The following is a 23,767-nucleotide window of genomic DNA, read 5'->3' as shown; positions in this document are numbered from 1 at the left end:
ATATTTCTTTCCCTTTGCAAAACAATCCTCCGCTCAGGAGCGTCCCCTGGAATTTCGCGGGGAAACGTTTGGACTAGTTAAATTCAAGAAACCCCAAGAGCGGCTGGATTGCAATCTATCGGCTCCAGCAATCCCGGCCAAGGATCAAGGATGCCCAGAGTTGTAATTTAACCCACATCTCAGATCCAGAAGTAAAACTTCCGCGTCCATCCGGGGAGGTTGTATCTTCCTCATCCCTCACGCAGCGTAGTGGGAAAGGGCTGGGAAGAGGCAAGCGCTCTTTCACTGCGCTTGGTGAGGAAGAGGCGGCCACGAGGTTCGCTTCGGCCAATGCTTTGCCTCGATGCAGTAGGAAGTGGCCGTTCCCCGCCCTCAGCTGGGCTACGTGCCTTGGCTGTTGCTGTTGCCGCGCTGCTGCTTTTGTGGGGGCCGTCCGATCAGACCATGCAGGGCCCCCGGGCTCTCCTCAGAGGAGTCGCGGCAGCGGCGCGAGCGGTCGGCGCCCAGGTAAAAGGGAGGGAGCGAAGGAAGACGCTTGGGGTGGAGGATAGAGTTCCCGTGCGCCGTGCAGAACTAATGGGCAGGCAGACATCCAACAGGTGAGGGCGGCCCTGTAAGAGATGCTCGGCACGGCTGCAGCTGCAGTTGCTGCTGTTTAATCTTTGCCCGCTCGCTGTTAACGGCAGAGAAAAGGAGCGGCGAGGAGCCGAGGAAACTAGGAGGAAAGAGGATGCAAAAGGACTTGATCCCCATATCAGATCTGGATTTGAGTTTGGATTGGAAAAAAGGTTTTGAAGAAAGAATAGAATAGAATAACGGAATTGGACGGGACCGTGGAGGTCTTCTAGTCCAACCCCCTGCTTAGGCAGGAAATCCTTCAGACAAATGGTTATCCAACATCTTCTTAAAAACTTCCAGTGTTGGAGCATTCAGAGCTTCTGGAGGCAAGTTGTTCCACTGATTAATTTGTTGTAACTATCAGGAAATTTCTCCTTAGTTCTAAGTGGTATCTCCATTAGTTTCCACAAACTCTAAAATTAGAACTGAGACACGCATCCCTTCCTATTCTCCTTTGTTGCCTGCCGGCAGATGTTGTCGTCCATTCTACCATCTTCCTCCTTACAGGTAGTCCTTGACTTACAATTTACAACTCACATTTATGTTGCTACGTGAGACGTTTATTAAGTGAGCTTTTCCCCATTTTACAATCTTTCTTGCCACAGTTGCTAAGTGAATCATGTGGTTAGGCAGTTCAATCCTCACTGGCTCAAGGTTGACTCAGCCTTCCATCCTTCCTAGGTGGGTAAAATGAGGAGTCAGATTGTTGGGGGCAATAGGCTGACTTTGTAAACCGCTTAGAGAGGGCTGTAAAGCACTTGTGACGAGATATAAGTCTTAAATGCTATTGCTATTACAAGTTAGAATCATGGTTGTAAATTGAATCTGGCTTCCCTACTGAATTTGCTTCTCAAATGGTCACAGAAGGTGGTCACATGATCTTGGGACATTGCAACCGTCATAAATATGAATTAATTGTATGAATCCAAATCTTGATTATGTGACTGGGGATGATGCGTCAGTCGTAAAGTATGAAAAATGGTCATGTCACTTTTTCAGTCCCATTCTAACTTTGAATGGTCACTAAATGAACTGTTCTAAGTCGAGGACTACCTGTATTCATTCTAAGCCTCCATGGACTCCGAAATACAGGTTTAGGCTGATGATTAGGAAATCACTTTTAAACTAACAAAAGTGATGGGGCAACTATCTTCCATGTGTTTAGAATAGGTCAGATGCAGATCAGAGGATGGGAATCCTCTACCTACACAAGACAGCAGCTACACTTGCTAAATCCACTCTTCTGTAAAACTATTAAATGTGGAGCCTTAAATATTTTTAACATTTGCTGTGTTGGTGTCAAAAGAATCCTTATTCGTGAAGTAATGAGTTCCAGTGCACACCACATGACATTGATTTTTTTAAAATCTACCTATTGCTTTATAAGTAATTCAAGACAGCAAACATATCATACTCCTTCCTCCTCTTTATTTTTACCACAACAACCCTGTGAGGTGGGTTGGAATGAGAGAAAGTCAACCAGCCAGCTTTCATGTCTAAAGCAGAACTAGAACTCATAGTCTCCTGGTTTCTACGCCAGCACCTTAATCACTACACCAATTTCTACAATTTCTATTATAGAACCAATGTAGGGGCTGATCTAGCTATGAACGTATGTATGCAAATTCCCACGCTGATTTGTTTTTATTTCTTAAAAAATAAAATGTTCCACGTGCGTTTTCCCCTCCTGCTTCTGCAGTATTTTGTTCTGTTACTTATTCGTGGCTCTGTCATTAATTGCATTATAGCTGCCTTTTGTCATCAAATAATCTGTTAACATAACTAACCAAAAAGCCAAAAGCCATCCAGTAGTTTTTGCAGATGTAAACATATTTGAATTGATTTTTCTGCTCTCTGCTCTAACTAGTTCAGTTCTGTAATCTTTGTTATATTTCCCTGGTTTTCCTGAACTCGATTTAATAAAAATATATGCATTATTCTAAAACTGCTTTTTTTAAATAACTGGGCTAATTTGGATGGCTTGGCACAAAACATTTTTTCCAGAAGTGCTACATTTGATATGTAAAATGAAATGTAGAATTTTGCATTGTGGCTGTGATGAAATTATGGGATGAATAATTCAGGACAGTTGAAGGGCTGTTCTAACAGAAGGGCTATTCAATCTGGGCTGCAAAATCAAGATGACCACTAGATGGTAGCAAGAGATAAATACAAGATACAAGTTTTATCTCTTTTCTGCCATCTAGTGATCATTTCAAATGTTGCAGTCCATATTTAGTACCTCTTCTATTGCTCCTTTTGCTCTCTTCTGTAATATTCAGTTGCCAGCAGCTTTTAAGAAGGCAAAATACAGCAATAAAGCTAAAGGGAAATAATGCGATTAAAATGTTTTCATTTGTTAAAGAGCACTGTTTACATACTTGAGACTTAAAAGCAATTAGTGAATAATCTAGGTTCCACTTTTGTATACATTTTTATTTTATCTGGTATCTTACTGAAATTAATATCATACCATTTTCATTTTTTGTTTTTGTTTTTTTCCCCATTTTTTCCCCCTATCTTTAGTTGGATCAGGTAGAGCAACGAGTGGTTTGCATTGAGTTATTGCTAGTGCCATATTATCAGCTTGAACAGAGACGAGAGGAATGATTAGAATGTAAAGATGACCTTATTGCCTCATAGATTTTATTTAATTGCAAAATAAATCCAGTTTAGTAATATCAGTGCAGTGGCCTCTGGTGTTTGTATAGCAATGATGCCTATAAGAGTAGAAGGGGCCAAAGTGCACCTCTAAATTACAGGCCTTGTACAAAGTCCTATAGGACCATGGCTTGTTGAAATCATTGGCAGGGTTTGCAATTGTGCGAAGCCTTGGTTGATCGACAGCAGTGGCTTTTTTTTCACCCATTGCGGCAACAGAAAATGGAACATATTGAATTTTGGCCTCGTGCAGTGTTTGAATCCAATGAGATGTATAAGAACAGAGCACATTTGTACACAAGCTGAAGTTAATAAATTTAGCTTTTTATTGAGGTGTCAAAAATCAAGGCTGACATTGGTAACCAGGGAATAAGATGGTCTAAGAACCTAATAATAAAAAAACACCATAGACCTGCCTAATCCAGCAATTTGTGTTACCTAACAGCATTCAGATTATTACAAGAATGTTAAATAGCACAAGAGTCTCTTCTCAGCTTCTGCTACAAATCCTATTTGTATTCAGCCTATAACCATTAACACTACTGTCCATTGATGATACTAAAGCCTGTGAATGTTTGTTTCCTTTTACATCATTTTCAACAATTCATTGGTGACTATTGCCATATCTGATGACAGTGATTTTCATAGTTTAGCTGATTCTTTTGTATAAAAAACTGAATGTGTCTTCTTTTGGGAATTCTGGCCACTATTATTATTATGGTAACCTAGCTTTTCCCTAGTCCTCCTTAGTCTTTTGCCTCAAAATGGGTTTAATTTCAGATTCTATATTTTGTGGCACCAGATTGGAGAAGATTGATAGGTGTTTCTCTTGCTTTTTCACATCACATTGCATATGTGAAAGAAAATGATCTTGTGCGTTATTTGCATTCATTCATATTTATTTGAATAAAGAAGTAATTTATTACTATTTTTCATCAACATTTATGTATGTTTCTTTTGTTTATTTTCAGGCTTCATCTTTTGCCACAGGGCCACGACAGGCAGATGGCACATTCTATGAGTTTCGTACTTACACAATTAAGCCAAACAAGGTGAAAGATTTTCTGGACCTCACCGCTAAAAACATTCACCTTCGCACATTTCATTCCCCAATGGTTGGATACTGGACTCTGGAATTTGGGGGAGTGAATAAAGTTTTCCACATTTGGAAATATGGTACTGTATGCATAGTTTTCTATTATATACATATGAAATTTCTGTACCGCTCGTCATATTTCTATGCCTCTGAGTGGTTTATAAATAAAACGCTAAAGTCGTATTAAAAGTCATAGTAAGAAACAAAGTTAGAAAACAGAATTACAGAGTTAAAAAGAACAGTTGCAAAGTTAAAAGCCTTCAACCACCTACCAACCACCCCCAGGGTTACATGACATCTTAGACTCCCATGCCAGTTGGCAGAGCCAGGTGTAGAAGCTCTTTTGAAAGGCTAATGACTTTCCTCACCGTGTGTCTGTGTGTGTGTGTGTGTGTGTGTGTGTGTGAGAGAGAGAGAGAGAGAGAGAGAGAGAGAGAGAGAGAGAGATGTTTCCATAAATATATTATAGTACTTATATAATGGATTAAGTAATAAGATTGTTATTCTTGCTTCCCATGGGATATGGGATGTCTTCAGATTATTCAACCAGTATGAAAAGATTATAGGACACTGAGCTTGTCGATCAGAAAGGTTGACAGTTCGGCGGTTTGAATCCTGTGTAACGGAATGAGGTCCCGTTACTTGTCTCAGCTGCTGCTAACCTAGCAGTTCAAAAGCATGTAAAATGCAAGTAGAAAAATAGGGACCACTTTGGTGGAAAGGTAACAGCGTTCCGTGCGCCTTTGGCATTTAGTCATGCTGGCCACATGACCATGGAGCTGTCTTTGGACAGTGCTGACGCTTTGGCTTTGAAACGGAGATGAGCACCGCCCCCTAGAGTCGGGAACAACTAGCACATAGGTGCGAGGGGAACTTTTACCTTTACTTTATGAAAAGATTCACTGCAGAAACTCCTGTATCGCCAGTGCAGTTTAAATAAGAAGCCTTAGAAACTGGTAAGGAACCAAACATCCCTCAAGAACCAAAATCTCACTTAACAACCACCAGTTCATGACTTGTTTAGTGTAATCCAATAGGAAGCTGTTACTCACAATTTAGTTGCTTTAAAGTTGACAAAATGCCTTTTCTGTCAGAATGCGCATCTAAATTTGGAATCAATATAGCTTCAAAATTATGGGGAATGCTATGAAGCTCATTTGATTTTGCCTTCAAGCCCCATCAGCCCCCTTCCTTGTTGGAACTTTTGTATTCTCTGATTCTGTGTAAGACTGCTCTTACAAACCAAAATAGTAAACTCCCAAATAAAGAACATTCCTCCTGTATTCTATCTTTTAGTCTAGGAAATGGTATTGGTTGTAGTCTGAAAATAAGAGCGAAAGATTATACATTTATTAAGATTGTAAATCTGATTTATTAACTAAGGATTTACATTTTGATTAAGAGTGAGGAAGCTGTGAGTTACGCTGAATTCTAAAGAGGGGAAATAATCCAGATGCTCAGATTAATGTCAGTTTCTTGACTGTTCCACCTCTGCAGAAAGCAGATATCTTCCAGATTTTCTTTAGCAAAATTTATTGAAATAGTCTAGGCCAGTGTTCCTCAATCTTGGCATGTTTAAACTGTGCGGACTTCAACTCCCAGAATTTCCCAGCCAGTCAGCTGACTGGGGAATTCTGGGAGTTGAAGTTCACATAGTTTAAACTTGCCAAGGTTGAGAAACACTTATTTAAGATAAGGTTACAGAGATTTCAGCAACTGCACTGAATTAAATATTTTTCTCAGATTTTAAGATGAAGACTTTATCCATCTCTTACTCATGATTCCCAGGTGAATTGGTGAAGGAGCTGTTGTCTTAAATGATAAGGTAGGAATATCCAGCTGGTTAGAATGTGAATGGCTTCCTGGTTGTACACATGGTATTAAAGGACACTGCATATAATATTCTAATTAGAATTTGAAATCAAGACTTTGAGTGGATAGGAAAGTTGACTGGTATCTTAAGACCTCCATTAACTACTCTTGTGTTCAGTTCTTAGTGTGCTTGCTTGGTTCAGTAGTTCACAGTGCCCATCTCAGCCTTGCCTGGTCTGAGAAGCTAAGCAAAGGAGACCACTAAACAATGCCAGGGTAGTGGTAAGCATAGACAAAGCCAATAGCCAATATTTTGATTCTGCTGCAAAATAACAAGAAAAGGAGGATTCTATAGGGACACTAATAATAATAATAATAATAATAATAATAATAATAATAATAATAATAATAATAATAATAATAATAATAATAACAACAACAACAATAATTTTATTTGATTAGCCGCAACCCTCTCCCGAAGGACTCGGGGCGGCGTACAATCAAAGCAAATAAAATACAGATAAAGACAAACATACATACATAAGAACCAAAGACATATACATGTGCATGGAGGAGGTAGACTAATGAGTGAAAACAATTAAAAAACACAATTTAAAATCCCATTGAATAAAATTACCGAATTAAAAAAACCCGTCAGGAGCGTTATGAAGTTATGGTTGAGCCAGGCCAGCTATTTGGAATAGGTGGGTCTTGAGCTTTACACGGAAGGAGCGGAGGTCAGTGGTGGTCCTAATATCCGGAGGGAGGTCATTCCACAGGGCTGGGCCCGCCACAGAGAAGGCTCTGCTCCTAGGCGCCGCCCTTCGGCACTGTCTGGTGGACGGCACCTGGAGAAGTCCCTCTCTGTGCGAGCGGATGGGTCGTAGGGATGTATGGGGCAGAATACGATCCCGCAGGTAACTAGGTCAAGCTTGCCTTAAAGAAGACGCATAACCACTGTAGAGCTCCCAATGTCAAATATCTCTGCATTTTAATAGTCACAGTCAAACTGGTGAAATTGATTTAGAATATTTTTTAGAGTTCAATCAGAAGCACAAGAATGTATCATAGGTACATTTTGTTTTCTTTTTTGACATATTTTTATTGATGTTAAGGAAAGTATATAGAGAACCATAAAAGAGAGGCAAGAAGAACAGGCAAAAAATAAAATAAAATATATATGACTAAACAAAAGTTGTTAACATGCCAAGGACATTATATACTAATATTAGTTAGTTGTAAATAACTGAATATATTATGTTCCTTTAAAAAGTTAAAAAAAAAAAAATGCTAGGCCCTAAGCAAATTGAATGTAAAAAAAAACACAGGATGAATCTGTCATGGGAATATAACAAACAATGGCTTTAATAAAATCTGAAAACTAAAAAAAAATGGCTGATTTTGGATGAACAAGAAGTAATGACTACGCAAGAGCAATAGGTTTGAGCAGAGGTCCCCAAACTTAGCAATTTTAAGACTTGTGGACTTCAACTCAGTTGAAGTCCACAAGTCTTAAAGTTGCCAAGTTTGAAGACCTCTGGGTTTGACGTTCTGAAAAACACAAATAGCAAACTAGATGCGGATGTCTAACTTTACTTTAGACATAGCTAAATGTGGATGTCTAACTTTACTGTATTTTCCTTGTTTATAGAGAGCTTTGCGCAAAGGGCTGCTGTCCGTACAGCATTAACCAAAGATCAAGAATGGCAGGAAAAATACATGTCTCACATGCTGCCCTTGTTGGACAAACAAGAGAATGAGATTACTTACCTGGTCCCCTGGTGTGCACTTGGGAGCACTGAAAAAGATGGTACATTGAATGTTGATGTAATTGAGACACTGGGTTTTTTGGCATTTTTAAAGGTGTAGACCGGCTGGTTTTTTTTTTTTTTTTTTTGAGAGCAGTTTTGTCACGTAGTGAGTAAACTTTGTACTTAGTTGATCTATGGCTATTTAATTATCATAATTGTTTTGAAAATCTTTAAAAGCCCAGCTACTGAAAGTGTGTGCTCACTGCCATCACTCTTAATGATTGTGCAGCTGAAAATATAATTTCAGTTCATGAAGGAAAAATACGCGTTTGTGCATCTGGCAAGTACGTATACCATAGGTTATCACGCTTTAAGGCAGCAATTCCGAAATCTCAGGAACTTTAGTCTGTGTGGGGAATTCTGGGGGTATTAGAACAGCTTAAGAGTTGTTGAGCAGCCCACAGAGATCCTCTGTTAGCCCATTAGGAATGCATGTTAGCATTCTTAATGGGCAAATAGGAGGTTGAGCTGGGAAAACTAGCATTTCAATTGAAAAATAATAATAGCACTTAAGATTTCCATGTATTTTTGCCAACAATATTATCTTCTTGTTTAAATATATTTGAAGTTTTCATAATTTTTCAACTGCCCCATTTTAGCAAGGACTAGAATATTTTTTTTTTAAAAAAAAGAAAGCTTCAGGTATTCTCAGTACTGAATTCCATTCTTGTACAAAATCTCTATTCATTTCCAAAATATGTGCATAATATATTGAGAGGACATTACAAATTTTGAATCTTTTTCTTCCGGTGCTGCTGCTCCCAGGAGTCTATGAGTTGGTCACCTTCCAGATGAAACCTGGTGGACCAGCAGTGTGGGGACAGTCCTTTAAAGCTGCAATTAAAGCCCACATAAACAGTGGATATACTAAGCTGATTGGGGTCTTCCATACTGAATATGGACTACTCAACCGAGGTATGGTTGCTTATCAGATTTCAATACAACGTAGAACTGCTACATTTTAGGGAAGAAGTGAGAAAACAACAGCCTTCGGTTCAGGGTAGCTCATGGCAGATCTCAGCTGGGCTTGAAGCTAAGCAAAATTTGATCGGATTCATATTTGGATCGGAGACTTGCCAGAGAATCTCAGGGCTGAAGGTTAATGTGGAAAATTGAAAGATATCTTAAAACAAGGCATAATGTTGCCAAAATGTCTTGATGGACATGTTCAGAAAGCTGCCTGGAATCAGACTTGGCTCAGAGGAAAGGTTTACCTGTAAGGGAAATATACTACAGGTAGTCCTCCTGATTACTGACCACAATTGGGACTGGCAACTCCATCACTAATCGGAACAGTCACTCAATGCAAAATTGTATAACGATGCCAAAATCAGGCTAGTGTCTTTTACTCTTTCGAAGATGAATACCGTATTTTTCGGAGTATAAGACGCACCGGAGTATAAGACGCACCTTAATTTTTTTGGGGAGGAAATTGGGAAAAAAACCTTTGTGCCTCTTTAGCAGCAGCATCCATCAGTATTCATCTGGCTAATGTCTTTGCTGACTCTGTGTGAGCCTGATTCCCGAAGCTGCCTAGGGAACTGCGATGAAAGCCTTTTCAATGAAAGCGTTTTTGGGCTGTACGGTTCCCTCCTAGATTCCAAAAAGGGCTCGTGCAGAGGCCAAACAAGTGCATCGTGTTTCAGGTGGCAGGTGGTTCCACCTGAAAATGCTTTCCTTCCCAGTTCCCCGGTGGACATCGCAGAGCCACACACCCTCCTCCTCCTCTACAGACTCGCCGCCTGTTTTCTCCTGGCCAGCACCGTCAGCTGGGGGAGGCAGGGAGAAAAGCGAGAGGACAGCGCCTCAGGAGCCGGGCGCAGACACGGGGCAAGCAGATTAGAGGCAGCCGACCGATTGGCGGCTTGGCTGCTGGCCACCTGGAGTGCGCAGGCAGCAAAGGAAACCCATGTCGTGGCTGCCTCCTGCCTACATGCCTCTAGGAGGTTCAGCAGCAAGATGTTTCCCTTCACAGAACAGCCAAGAGAGAGAAGTGGTGGAGCTGCCAGACTCAAGAAAGATGTTCAGGCACAATTTGGGGGTGGCAGGTGGGGCAGGGGTTGGGGCTGGTGGGGCACGCATCTTATTCAAGCCTGGCAGCTCCACCACTTCTCTCTCTCGGCCACTATGCAGGGAAACATCTTGCACAGTAAAGAAAAACTTCTCATGAAGTTTTTCTTTACTGTGCAAGGTTTTCCCTGCAAAGACCAGCCGAGAGATGCATCGGAGCTGCCAGACTCTATTAAGATGCACATTTTGTGTGGTGGGGCACAATTTGGGGGTGGCAGGTGGGGCGGGTGTTGGGGTGACCGGCATCCCTGCCAGTGGTGAAGAAGTACCCTGGGTGCTGCTGGACTATCCCCTCCCCTCACTCGTTTGGGCAGGCGTGATGAAACTTTGCCTGGCATGCTCCTCTCCTGTCGGCTGTTATCCGGGAGAGGGGTGTGAAACTGTGGTCGCTGGCAGCGACACTTAAGGGCGTGGGCAGTGGCCTCCAAGAAGCGGATGTCAGGGCACCCATCCCTTGCCCCACCTGCCATCCCCAAATTGTGCCCAACTGTGAAATGAGCATCTTAATAGAGCTACGACACGGGTTTCCACTCTGGGTGGCCAGCAGCCAAGCCGCCAAGCCAGCAATTGGCCGGCTGCCTCTAATCTGCCTGCTCTGTCTCCACACCCGGCTCCTGCACCCTTGCCCGACTGCGCTGCCCTCTCGCTTTTCTCCCTGCCTCCCCCAGCCAACGGTGCTGGCCAGGAGAAAACAGGAAGCAAGTCTGTAGAGGAGGAGGAGGGCGTGTGGCTCTGCGATGTGCACCAGGGAACTGGGAAGGAAAGCATTTTCAGGTGGCAGCGTGTGCTGGAACCGCCTGCCACCTGAAACACAATGCACTTGTTTGGCCTCTGCACGCACCCTTTTTGGAATCGGGGAGAGGACCCTACAGCCCAAAAACGTTTTCATTGTAAAGGCTTTCATCGCAGTTCCCCAGGCAGCTTCGGGAATCAGGCTCCATGTGAAAGTGAGGATCCCTGCTGCATGGAATTCCCCGAAAATGCGGTGTGCGGGGCGGGTGGGTGAAGCTACATTCGGCGTATAAGACGCACCCAGAGTTTCACCCTTTTTGGGGGGATAAAAAGGTTCGTCTTATACTCCGAAAAATACGGTAATCAGTTTCTTTGCCTCTTAAGAGAAATTCTGTTTTAGTCCATGCTTGGAATTTGAGCACTGAGTGATAAAATGGTTAGGCATGCTGGTTCTCTTATTTGATAAGAATTAATTGACGCTATTCATTGGTTTATCACCATAACTAATAATTATGCTTCAAACATTTGGTTACTTTTAATAATTTAATCCATTCAATTATTTAAGTATTTGATGTAATTAATAATTTAACTTCATCAATATTTAATTCAATTAACAGTTTAATCCCTTCAGTAATTTAATTATTGAATACCGAGAACCATAATAATTAATGCTATTGCATCAGAAGTGGGTTTCAGCCAGTTCTGTCTGTACGCCCGTGCCGATTGAAAGAATTTCGCATGCCTTCCCATACCGGGGCTTCCAGGGGGCCCATACCGGAACTGTCACTCCCCTAGCCTGCCCCCCCCCCCCCCCCCGCTCGCCTGCCAGCAGAAGCCTTCCGGGAGGTTTTGGCTGGTGGGTGTGCGGCGGGAGCTCCAAGCCTTTTTGCCTTTAGGCAGAGCTGATTCTGCGCCTTCTATGTTTTCCTGGGCAGCTGAAGGAAAAGCCGATTTTCTGTGCTTATCTCTGTCCCGATCGACACTTGAATCAGCTGTAGCTGCTTGACAGGGTAATCACCGGCCACACCGTGAGGCGATTGACTTTGTATCAATGTCTCCCTTTCCTTCAGCTGGCAGAAGGAGAGCGAAGCCCCGCTGGGACTGAAAAGGCGCCCTTTTGGCCAGGAAGAGATCAGCTGCGAATGTGGAACTATGCGTAAGCTGAGCAGAAGGAACGGCCCTTCCCCACTCCAGACCAACTTGTGTAAGGCAAGACAGGCAGGCGGACGGGCACGTGAATCTGCCCGGGAAAATTTAGAAGATGCAGAATCAGCTCTGCCAGAAGGCAAGAAGGCTTGGATCCCCCTCTCTCCTCGCTCACCTGCCAGCAGAAGCCTTCTGGGAGGTTTTGGCTGGTGGGTGCACAGAGGGAGCTCCAAGCCTTTTTGCCTTTAGGCAGAGCTGATTCTGCACTTTCTATGTTTTCCTGGGAAGCCAAAGGAGACATTGGCTATTTTAGATTCATTGATTGGCTTACTAAATTGAAAGAATTGAGGTGGCTGTAGAGGGGGCTGTCTAACCCCACAAGGGGCCAGATTGCCAGTCCGGTGTTACGATCTAGGCTAGCTCTCTGTTAAGTGTAGCAAAATAGATAAGTGAGGAGCGGCTGGTATCTGGGAGTGATCAACAAGTACCGTTTGGCTCACGCGGAACCTAGTCTGTTCTACTGGAAAGTCACCGCTCGGCTTTTAGAGCAGATTACAGCCGTTGGGGAGCCAGCCAGCCAGCCACCACTACACCAGCCGAGCCGCCAGCAGTGGCCAATTTTCTGTGCTTATCTCTGTTCCGATCGCCCCCTCCCCCGCCAGCAGAAGCCCCCTGGGAGGTTTTGGCTGCTGGGCGCGCGGAGGGAGCTCCAAGCCTTTTTGCCTTCTGGCAGAACTGATTCTGCACCTTCTACGTTTTCCCCGGCAGAGTCACGTGCCCATCTGCCTGCCTGTCTTGCCTTACACAAGTTGGTCTGGAGTGGGGAAGGGCCGTTCCTTCTGCTCAGCTTACGCATGGTTCCACATCCGCAGCTGATCTCTTCCTGGTCAAAAGGGCACTTTTTGGTCCCAGCGGGGCTTCTGGAAGAGAGTGGCCGAAGCGGCTTCGCTCTCCTTCTGCCAGCTGAAGGAAAAGCCTCAGGGAGATATTGATACAAAATCAATCGCCTCACGGCATGGCCGGTAATTACCTTGTCAAGCGGCTACAGCTGATTCAAGTGCTGATTGGAACAGTCAATCCAGTATAAGAAAAAGGGAGAGAGGGAGGAGAATGTGTGCATGCACACACACCTATTTGGGAGATGGTGAGGAGATTTTAAGAATTTTGGAGTCAGTATAAGAGAAAGGGTGAGAGGGGAGAGAGGAGGAGAATGTGTGCATGCACACACGCCTGGTGGGGAGATTTTATAAGCTTCCAGAGTGAATCCCTTCCCAATTATTTGTCTCCAAAAGTGTGAGCACAAGCGCCTGGGTCCATTCACTGCTTCCACTCACCTCCTCCCCCTTTCCCCGCTGCTTTGATTAAATCAACAGGAGAATTGCGGGGGCTTTGACACCCAGTAGATCGGGAAGGAAGAAGTGGATTTGTGCCAGCGGCGGATTTTTAGGGAAACTGAGCGTGAGAACCCAAAGTCCAGCCGCCGCCCACATTAGAGGAAGAAGGGAAGGAAACGAAGGAGCTGGAAATGAGATGGAAGGAAGGAGAGTAGAGGGAGGTGGAAGAAGGAAGAATTGCATGTGGCTCCAAATAATTTTTATGGAGGGGGGCAGGGAGAAAGGAAATATTCTAATACATTATTACTAGTATGTTTATTAAGAAGATACATTCAAATATTAAGAACTGAACACTTTTCTTTCCTTCCTTCCAACCTTCTTTCTTTCTTCCTTCCTTATTTCTTCCTTCCTTCCTTTCTTTATTTCTCTACTATATTGTTTTGCTCATTTCCACATTCTTAAAAAAAAAACCTAAATTATCTAAATGGGATAATTTATAGTCAAGTTAATGAATCTGAGCTAGAGCTTTTGTCATGGACTACAATCAGTTTTGAACAAGACTTCTAGAGGTCCTTTAGATGTGATTCCTAAAATGTGAGAGAGAGGAAGGGAGGGAGGGAGGGAGGGAGGGAGGGAAGGAAGGAAGGAAGGAAGGAAGGAAGGAAGGAAGGAAGGAAGGAAGGAAGGAAGGAAGGAAGGAAGGAAGAAGGAAGGAAGGAAAGAAAGAAGAAAGAAAAGGGGAGAGAGAGAGAGAGAGAGAGAGAGAAAGGAAGAAAAAAAAGAAGAGGAAGGAAGGGAGAGAGAGAGAGAGAAAGGAGAGGAAGGATGGACTGTTAACCCTGGAGCTAGACATGGCTTTAGAAAATGCTTTGAAACAGCACAGCAATCTAGTGCTGGAAGGAATCTCGGAGGTCATCTAATCCAACCCCTTGTCCTAGCAGGAAACCTTATATCATCTGGATTATTTTGGTGCCTCTAACAGAAAGGAAAATTGCCAGAAAGGAGAAAAGGTTTACTAGAACAAGGCTGCCGTGCAGAGGAAGGCAGAGAGAGTCCTTGACTTATGACCACAATTGACCCCAAAATTTTGGTTGCTAAGCAAGAGAGTTGTTAAGTGAATTTCACCACATTTTCGAAGTTGGCCATGCCCCCCCAGTCACATGACCGCCAAGACACTCCCACCCGGTCACATGACCGCGGAGCCACTCCCACAAAACAGGCCACACACATAGAATAGGTTCTAAAAAATTTTGAAACCCACCACTGTATTGCATATACAGTATCCAATGCTTAAAGTCATGTGTTTGATGTGACTATCAGTCGTGTTCCAGTGGTGTGTGAATTGAAAGGATTTCTTTGATATACAATATCAGTGGGTACTATCCATAACAAGGAGTAGGCATGGCTTTCCAAGTAACGATTATTCAGCAAAACCTTTTTTAATAAACACATTGCCTGTTTAATTCACACTGTTATTGAGTTGCAGTTTTCTGTCTTTGTAGTTCATGTGCTTTGGTGGAATGAGAGTCCAGATAGTCGGGCAGCTGGAAGACATTATGCCCATGAGGATCCTCGGTTAGTAGCAGCTGGTAAGTGAAAGATTTCTCCTTGTCCCCCCTTTCCCTTTGGGATTCTTTCTTTGAAAATAAATAATATGTATATATACCACTAGTAACCTTTTAATTGCTTGTGTGATTTGCTTTTAGTTCGAGAAAGCGTTCAATTTCTGGAATCCCAACAGAACAGCCTCCTGCTTCCTACAATGTTCTCGCCATTAAAATAAATATAGTGCTTAATGGGACAATTGCACTGCTAAGGGCATCTAAGGGTTTTAATAGTCCAGCTATATTTTTTTTCCTGTTTATAAACCATGATACAAACCTATCCTTTCTTTCTGGTAGCAATCTTATGCCTATTTCCCTTGCTGGAAATGGAAACGTTAATCTCCCATTTCACGCCCCGTGAAATGAAAATTCAAGATTCACTAAATTTTGTTATGAAAACGAACTTCCATAAATTCTTTGTCTTGGGCTCCTTCATTGTATAAGTTATAAGTTTGTGAAAATAAGTCTGTCAAAGGCAAAAATACAGCCCAGAGTGATTTAAGAAAAGCATAGTTTTTTTGTTAATTTTTCTGAACGACAGTACATATCGTGAAGGATCTTTTCTAAATGGCCTTCACTGTTCCAAAGCATTATTAACTTTTTTAAAATGTACATTTTGCTTGTCCTAAACCTAAGTGCTGCATTACTCTGAGGTAACATATACTGTGTTTCCCCAAAAATAAAACAGGGTCTTATTTTCTTTTGACACCCGAAATAAGCACTTGGCCTTATTTTCGAGGGGGTCTTATTATTTTTGAGGTGCAGGAGACGGTGAGCATGGCATTCACCTCATGGCTGCTGCTGTGTTGCAATATTTTCAGGGAGGGCTTATTTTCAGGGGAGGGCTTGTTTTAGCACATGCGCTCAAAAGCCTGATTGGGCTTATTATCCAGGGAGGTCTTATTTTGGGGGAAACAGGGTATTTGCCTGCAATTCTATCTAACATGGTCCAAATTTTATCATTTATATTTGTTTACTTTTCGCTGTACTAGAACTGGACCAAAAATGCCTTTGCAGTGGTACTTTAGTTGAATGAAAAGTGTTCAATAATTCACGAACATGATCTTTTCTTTCATTTCTATTTTTGATATTTTTTGCTATAAATAACATGCATGTCAGTTTCAGGTCCCTGCTAGCTTTTCTTTCCTTTTCAATCATGGAAAAATGGAAGTAAATTAGAAAAAAAAATCAAGTAAATTTTTCCATGTATTCAGAGCTAGCTCTGGCCATTTTAAATGAAGAAATGGAATAAACTGACTTATTCTGAGAGAGTCACTCGCAGTGGCATGTTATGTAGCATACACATATTTGTGTTTTTGAAGCTATCATTCGAATTGCAGTGCCTGAAATGTAATTGTTGAAACTAAAACAATAAAATGGCTATTTGAAATACATACATTTTGTGTTTCTATTTTAAATAACTTCCGATTTTAGGCATGGCACCCATATTGGAAGGGTGGTTAATTTTTTTCAAGTTAGTTGGTGGGGAATGAAATGTTTTTGTAGTAGGACTCATTCCCTTCTAGCACAGCCCAGAGAACTAGTGGGTGGCCTTGGCCAGCGACACTCTCTTAGCCCTAATTAGGGACAGACTCTGTGACAAGACAACAGGGACGTGGTGGCTCAGTGGCTAAGATGCTGAGCTTGTCGATCAGAAAGTTCGGCAGTTCGGCGGTTCGAATCCCTAGTGCCACGTAACTGAATGAGCTCCCGTTACTTGTCCCAGCTTCTGCCAACCTAGCAGTTCGAAAGCATGTAAAAATGCAAGTAGAAAAATAGGAACCACCTGTGCGCCTTCAGCGTTTAGTCATGCCAGCCACATGACCACGGAAATGTCTTCGGACAGCGCTGACTCTTCGGCTTTGAAACAGAGGTGAGCACCGTCCCCTAGAGTTGGGAACAACTAGCATATATATGCAAGGAGAACCTTTACCTTACCTGTGACAAGCCAGCTGATAAAGTAAAACCCTTGTTGCAGCATGCATTGATAACTACTGAGAGATCAAGGTATGCACAGGCACATCCTGCAGCCAAGTGTGACAAACGTGAAGAATAATTCTCTTTCTAGCACATCACAGAGCACCCAGGAGAGTCAATCCACTTTTATACCACACAAAAATCCACTCATTGGGGCTCTTCAAAGCATTTTAAGGAAGTGTTTGCCTAGTACTTCAGCATCTCTTTTCAAAGCATTAAAGCAGACAAGGGTTTATTTGGGGGGTGGGGGGGGAGGCTTGCTTTGAAGGGCGTTCCTGGCTCTGAATGTATATGTACACAAAGTTACTTTGCTTTATTGGCCTGCGTATTTTAACTAAATTCTCTCCCACAGTAAACTAGCCCATCAGAGGGAAAAATTTAATGCCCTGTTGAGTGTCATGCTTTAGTGCATGCAGGCATTTATTTTAGATATTAAAGGATTGAAACAATTTACCGTATTTAAAAGATACAGTAGTGGCTTCCTTTGTTATGACTAAATAATAAGTCGATGGTTAGCACAACTGAGGTTTCCTGAAGTGAAAGGGCAAGGAGGGCAGATATATTCCAAGAAACCCGGATGGAAAACAACCGGCCAACTAGACACAAGGAAAATACTTGATGCTATTAAACAAGAAATTGTTTTGCCAAGGGAACGTGGGGAGACCTCCAGGAAGCCACGAATAAAAAAATGTGGAAGGGAGCGAAGAAAAAAGCAGCAGAGGCCAAATGAATGAAATTGTATAACATCTGGGACTACACAGTGACTCTACAATCCCATGGAATTTATGGACTTTAGCAAAGAGATCAGAACCGGCTATTTATGGCCCAAGTCACATAAGAGTCATATTTCTGTGGTCTCCAGAAGCCTCGTTGACCCAGCTGCTGAAGATAATAGCAGAGTTTCCCACAGTTTTGAGATGGAGCATCACCAAATGAAAAGTTGAATGTATGCCCTAAAATTGACACACCACAACCAAGCCTCATAGCCTCCCCCAACTTAACAACCATAATTCTGAGCTCAGTTACAGTTGTAAGTCCAGGACTAGCTGGACCATAGTCAGAATTGTTTTCATTTCGTATTATACACATCTCTTCAGGTTAAAATGTAATTGCTTCTTCAGGAATATCTTTGTTCTTAAATTGGAATTCATTTTTTAAAATAAAACATACACTGCATATTCTAATTTTGCATTAGCCACCTACTATACATCTACAATGCTTTGTTATTGAGAAATAGAGAACCATACTCTTTTCTACTTAGAATTTTTATATTAACATAAACTTCACAAATGCTTAATGATTTGTAGACCAGCAACACTTTTATTCTTTACTTGGTACAAGGCAATTAACAGATGCCTATTAATATTTCACAAATAGTTATTAGCAATACAAATATATATTTGTTTTTCCCATGAAAATGTCCATTGAAAGATTTTTAACTTAAAATATTGTTTTTGCGTATATGTGAAACTATTGTTTTGCAAAGTTTATAAGATATTCCAGTGCAAAAATAGATCCCATTACAGCCAGCATAAAGTGCTTGGAATGAAGGACCAATCATATTAGAGAAGGGAGGGGATTGGAACAAAACTGGGAGGAAAAGCAGTAATAGGGACTTACTATACGTATTAACTTCTGTAAGAAATATATTCATATGAAACTATCTTTACAGTATCACAAATACTGCAGAAGGATAACAGCAATTTTAATCACATAACATGAAGTAAATATTCTTGCTCAGTTCCTTGACCAGTGGTTTTATATCATACCACAGAGAGCAATTAGGACATGGATGTCAAACCCAAGGGCTGCGGGCTGGATCCAGCCTAGAGGATGCTTAGATCTGGCCCACGGGACCACTCTGGAAACAGCAATGACCGGCTTGCGGTGCCTCTGCCAGCAAAAATGGAGCTTGGGAGGGCTGTGTGCGGCTCTTCCGGGCTCCGTTTTCACTGGCAGAGAGCTGCAGGAGGCTGTTTCAGCCAAAAATGAAGCCCAGGAGGGCCACATGCGGGCTGCATGATGTCGAGCTGGCCACACCCACCACACCCACGCAGGGCCCCCAGAGGACAAACAACCCTGATGCAGCCCTCAATGACACCCCTAAAGTAGTATAATTTTGGCTAACGTATCTGATACAAAGGAAGATTTGTATGCAGTGATTTACTAGTATTGTGGAGCAAACCTAGCCTGGATCTCCATTCTTAGCCAGAAGTACTTCTAGAAATCATTATTTCTCATGAAACAGATCAGTAAGGATTTGAAAGCAAGGGGAATATGCGATTACTCCTGTACTGAAGTCCCACTGTGACCAGTAGAGCTAACTGCCAAGTTTACCCTGCATAGGATTTCAGCCTTACATTGGAAATTCACACACCTGTCATTTAACTCTAAGCCAGTTATTTTGGGTTACTGTTGTGTCAAGGGATTGTACAGTTAATGCTTACCTCCATTTGAATTGTGTTAAATTTGCAAGTGTTTTAAAATTATACTAAAATAGAGTATTTATATTTGTAGAAAAAAATAGCTACTTATATGTAGAGAGACAGAGAGGGAGGGGGTGGGGGGACTAAATTGCAGGTCATTGAAAGTTGGGTGCAAAAAAAAAGTGCACAGGACTCAGATTGATGTCCTGCTGACTTCAAAAGGACTTAGTGCAACTAATCATTTCAGAATTTTACCAGGCTTGGGACATGTCTGAAATATTAGTATATGCCAGCCGTGATGAGCACAAGTGTTGGTTTGTTACTCAGTACTACAAAAAAAAAATGTTTGTAGCCATTTTGCTTTGCCTAGTTTTTTATTTAAAGATACTATCTGGGCTGACTGGAAAAAAAAAAGCTTCCATATAAATTTCCAAATAAGCAATTGCTTAAAAAATAGACCATTTTTTAAAAATTATATATTAGTTGCTTGTCATCCACATATCCAACTTTTAATACCTACCTTCAATCCATATCTGGAGTAGGAGATCAGTGTATGTGCCACATAAAAGCCATGGAGTAAAGAAATGGAAGGACTATGGCAACTCAAGGAGCTCCAGCTGTTTTATTCTGGAGGGTTTTCTCCAACCTCAACCCAACACAAAGTAGGAGATCACCATTTTTGAGATTTAAAATTATATGAAAACCAGGACAGAGGTGATGATACAACTGAAGATTTTCAACAATGATGGAAATAATGCATTTAGATATTTTGTGGTAGGCAGGAAAACAGATACCCTATAGAGAGTTCTTCAGAGATTGCTGAGTGTCTCCTACAGAAAGTACTTTTACAAGAAAACAGACATGTCAACAATCAAGCTTAAGTAAAGAAATATAAAAACAGCAACAGTTCCACAACAAAAGCAAAGCGGGGAAACCGAGCAATTGGTCACCATACCATTAGGACAGAAATTGTCTCAGATGCTTTGATGGTTAATAGTTGATTCTCCTACAAGCCATTAAGAACATTGAATTCAGAGTAGCCTATTTTGACGGTGTGCTTCATGGCCCACTACTAAGACCCCTAATGGTTGTCATACCAGTCCCCTCAAGCATGTATGGGTCAACCAGGCCAATAGCTAATACTTAAATAAGGCCACAATGTCGCACTGGATGTGACTGCTGGACACTGATTCTGTTGACGCATTCATTGCCAGCAATGATGTCGTGCCCAAGCAGTTCCTTTCCCTGTGCGGAGGGGGCTGTTAGCATGGTGAATAAATAAATCACTGGCCACAAATCTCTGAACTGTTGTTACGTAATTCTTAACACAAAACATACTAAGTAGAATCAACTGGGAGTATGGCAGAAGACAACGTAGCAGCAAGTGGCACCATATTAGAGTTTCACAGAATTATAATGTAAGAATAGCTAAATTCAAGTCTTTCACTAGAGAACAGTACAACAAGGCAACATCTCCCAGAGGCCTGCCTCTGTAGTGGAATATTGTTTTGTTTGCATTGAATTGCATTGCATTGAATGATTAACCAGTACAATGTCCCATTTATAATTTCCATCTCCACCTCCTCGGCCTCGATCTGTTTCCACTTGGGAAGATCCCATCCATAATACAGAAAGGATGAACCTTTCCCCCTTCTGCTCAGTGCGACCGTTGCGTCCTTCTGAGGAAGGTTATTCATACGCAGCTTTCCTTCACCTTCTCATCGTGCAAAAAGGAAGTCAAATTAGCTACATCTACCACAGTCTGGTTTTTGTGCAACGACAAGTCTTTCATGTGGTCATCATCACTTTGGTCCTTGGCAAAGTTTACAAATACCTGAGAGAAGAGAACAAAAAGATGGGCATCAGTGATGAGATCATCACAGGGAGATGTTGATTCCTCTTCGTCACCTATTTGTTGTGGCCCATCGGCGGCCAGCAGAGTTGGACAGTGAGGAGGTTGTGGAGGAACATGGGGCAGTCCTAGGGGCTGAGGAAAGCTCAGACGAGGGCTCTTCCTCTTCGTTGGAGGCAGAGAGGAAGCTAGACAGCAGTGAGGCAGAGAAACAGCTGGAGTCTGTTCCCAGTGTGCGCATGTGCAGAGCTGCCAGAAGTCAACAACAACTAAGAAAGCAGGGTCGACTTAGGAGTAAAGGCATACCTTGGAGGTGATTGGCCTCTCCCATAAGAAACAAAAGAGGAACAAACAGGGAGTGGGCTTTTACCATTCATTTGGTCATTTCAGGAGTGGAAAGTTCTGTATGTGACTATAAGAGATCGTGTGCCAAGTTTTGCCTTGTTCTGCGTTTAGAAACTAGTTATCTGGCAGCTCTCCAAACGAGATAAGGTTCGGGTTGATAAATATTCCTCTGAAAGACTTTGCTAAGTCTTGCTGACTGAATGAAAGGAATTCATAGTTATGTAAATAAAAGGGGGTTTTGCCGGAACGAAGACTCGGCTTCTTGCTTTTTAAGGAAGCCTGGGTCAGAACACTATTGTGACTGGAGTCAATATCAACCAACAGAGAAAGAACCAAGGTAGTAAATGAAGTGTGAAAGTGAATAAACTACAGCTCAGGATGGCGATCAAGGAACGAGATCTTGAGACACGTTTTTTCCCTCCCTCCCCCCCCCCCCCAAATTTCATGCTATCAACTTACTTGGTCAAGTGTGGTCTGGGAAACGGAGTAGTCTTCTATGTGGAGTTTCTTTTTGTTCTGGGAGAGGATGCTAAATATCCTAGCCAAAGAGGATGGAGAGGATGGGAGCTGATATTGCAGCATGTTGCGATGCTTCTCCTTCAGCACGCTTCCTGGAAAAGCCAGCTTGAAGAAGTTCTCAACAGGCGCTAAGTCAGGGTTCACCCCTGCTATTCGTACAATTATTGTGTAGCCATCTCCAAACCTGAAACGTAAGGAAAGCAGGGGCACTCAGCATGGTTATCCTAAATTTTAAAAAAGGACGTCATAGCTGTAATGTCTTTTGGCTTTCTCACAGGTCATTTAGGATCCTGAAAAAAGGTGCCATCGATTTCAAAAGTACCACATAAACAAACTCCTGGAGGTTAATGAGAAAAGCCTCAACATGCTCATTGATCCATGATAAACCAAATTTTGACAGCCATTTTTCTTTGATGAGGATCTAATATATATGATTACAGCGCCATGTACTTTCAAGTATTCATTAATTACTTTGGCATGAATGCCAAAAGTCCATGCAACTTGCAACTAAACATAAAAAGGAAAAGTAATGTAAACAACAAGGTCCTGATATGTCTTTATTTGGACAAGCAGAGGAAAATGATTATCTCTGATTTTGAAACAACTTTCATAACAAGCTTATTTCATTTTCACTGATTGATGAGTGATCCAGAAAATGCTAATCTTACAAGTCTTTATGTGTTTTACAAGAAATTCTATGTCAGGAATGAGTTGTTATTTATTTTATAGTCATCACATTAATAAACAAAATGGACAGCAATGCAAGTATCTGTATATGATATAACACCTCATTAGATTTATTAGGCATGCGTTTCAATATTGTAATCTTAAATGTTCTTCAATGGGAGTTAAATGATGGAATAGTGAAAAATCTTTCTTAGCATTCGGACATCCTTTCAATTCCCTTATATTACCAGGAAAATAGGTAAGGTGTAATATTAAACTTGCCCTATTTTTACATTATCTTCCTTAAATGTGAGTTAATTCAATCAATAAATTAGCGAATTGGAAAACTGGGCAATTGCCTAAAAGAAACTATTTTCTGTGACTATGGGACCTAGGATAAAAAGTAATGGGTATAAATTGCAGCTGTCTAAATTTTGCTTAAATAAGGAAAGGAATAAGGAAAAAAATCTGATCATAAGATATGTATGTACATAAATAGAACAGTCAATCTACAGTCACAGGACGATGTGAGTTGTTCATATCTGAAGATTTTTAAAAATCCATTTCAGGCTTTTAAGAAGAGACTGGACAACCCCCTGTGTGGTTTTTTTTTCTGCATATTGCAGAAGACTCATGGTTCTTCCAAATCCTATGAAATAAATCTATTGCTGACTTCATGCAAAAAGTCTATAGAGATTCTCAGTCATCCATGTCATGGTTGTCCCAAGGGTGCTTTTTCAGGAGGCAACTGGACTTTCTTGTTTTTTCCTTGAAGATGTTTCGCTTCTAATCCAAGAAGCTTCTTCCGCTCTGACTGGATGGTGGGGAATGAAAGGATTTATACTCCTTGCAGACAGCTGGTCATTTGCATCCTTTTAGAGGGCCGTTGAAAGAATGCAAATGACCAGCTTTTTGCAAGGAATATAAATCCTTCCATGCCTCACCCTCCAGCCAGAGCTGAAGAAAAAGCAAGAAAGTCCAGTTGCTTCCTGAAAAAGCACCTTTGGGACTAAATGCCAAGTTTTGTTTAAGTCATTATAAAAGCCTTGCTGTGAACTATCCACCTTTCAAAACAGAAATGCATAGATTTGCATAAAA

General features: G+C 41.7%; 2 protein-coding genes across 6 annotated transcripts in view; one reads left to right on the top strand and one right to left on the bottom strand.

Moving 5' to 3' along the window:
• The first annotated feature begins 315 nt into the window (after positions 1 to 315).
• Positions 316 to 16,278, top strand: LOC309386094 (protein NipSnap homolog 3A-like). The gene is made up of 6 exons (XM_081941099.1): positions 316 to 507; positions 4,251 to 4,455; positions 7,839 to 7,997; positions 8,764 to 8,913; positions 14,783 to 14,869; positions 14,987 to 16,278. The coding sequence occupies exons 1-6, from the start codon at positions 331 to 333 to the stop codon at positions 15,061 to 15,063; spliced, it is 855 nt and encodes a 284-aa protein (XP_081797225.1). The 5' UTR covers positions 316 to 330; the 3' UTR covers positions 15,064 to 16,278.
• Positions 16,279 to 18,158: 1,880 nt separating this feature from the next.
• ABCA1 (ATP binding cassette subfamily A member 1) overlaps positions 18,159 to 23,767 on the bottom strand; it is a 120,841-nt gene continuing 115,232 nt past the window's right edge. For all 5 annotated transcript variants that reach the window (XM_081940163.1, XM_081940166.1, XM_081940164.1 and 2 more), the window contains 2 exons: positions 21,944 to 22,187; positions 18,159 to 21,121 (listed from right to left, as the gene is read on the bottom strand). In XM_081940163.1, the coding sequence (XP_081796289.1) occupies positions 20,981 to 21,121; positions 21,944 to 22,187 (385 nt within the window). In that variant the 3' untranslated portion in view covers positions 18,159 to 20,980. The remainder of the gene's footprint in view (positions 21,122 to 21,943; positions 22,188 to 23,767) is intronic.

Source organism: Natrix helvetica (genome assembly GCF_964273705.1).
Source record: "Natrix helvetica genome assembly, chromosome: 2".
Lineage (NCBI taxonomy): Eukaryota > Metazoa > Chordata > Lepidosauria > Squamata > Natricidae > Natrix > Natrix helvetica.
The sequence above is the reverse complement of the archived record's forward strand: the minus strand, read 5'-3'. Positions and strand labels throughout refer to the sequence as shown.

Bases quoted from the DNA above. Each gene is read 5' to 3' on its own strand.
- LOC309386094 (XM_081941099.1), top strand. From the start codon at position 331: ATGCTTTGCCTCGATGCAGTAGGAAGTGGCCGTTCCCCGCCCTCAGCT. The intron at 7,998-8,763 runs GTACATTGAATG...TGCTGCTCCCAG, and splicing joins TGGGAGCACTGAAAAAGATG to GAGTCTATGAGTTGGTCACC. The intron at 14,870-14,986 runs GTAAGTGAAAGA...ATTTGCTTTTAG, and splicing joins TCCTCGGTTAGTAGCAGCTG to TTCGAGAAAGCGTTCAATTT.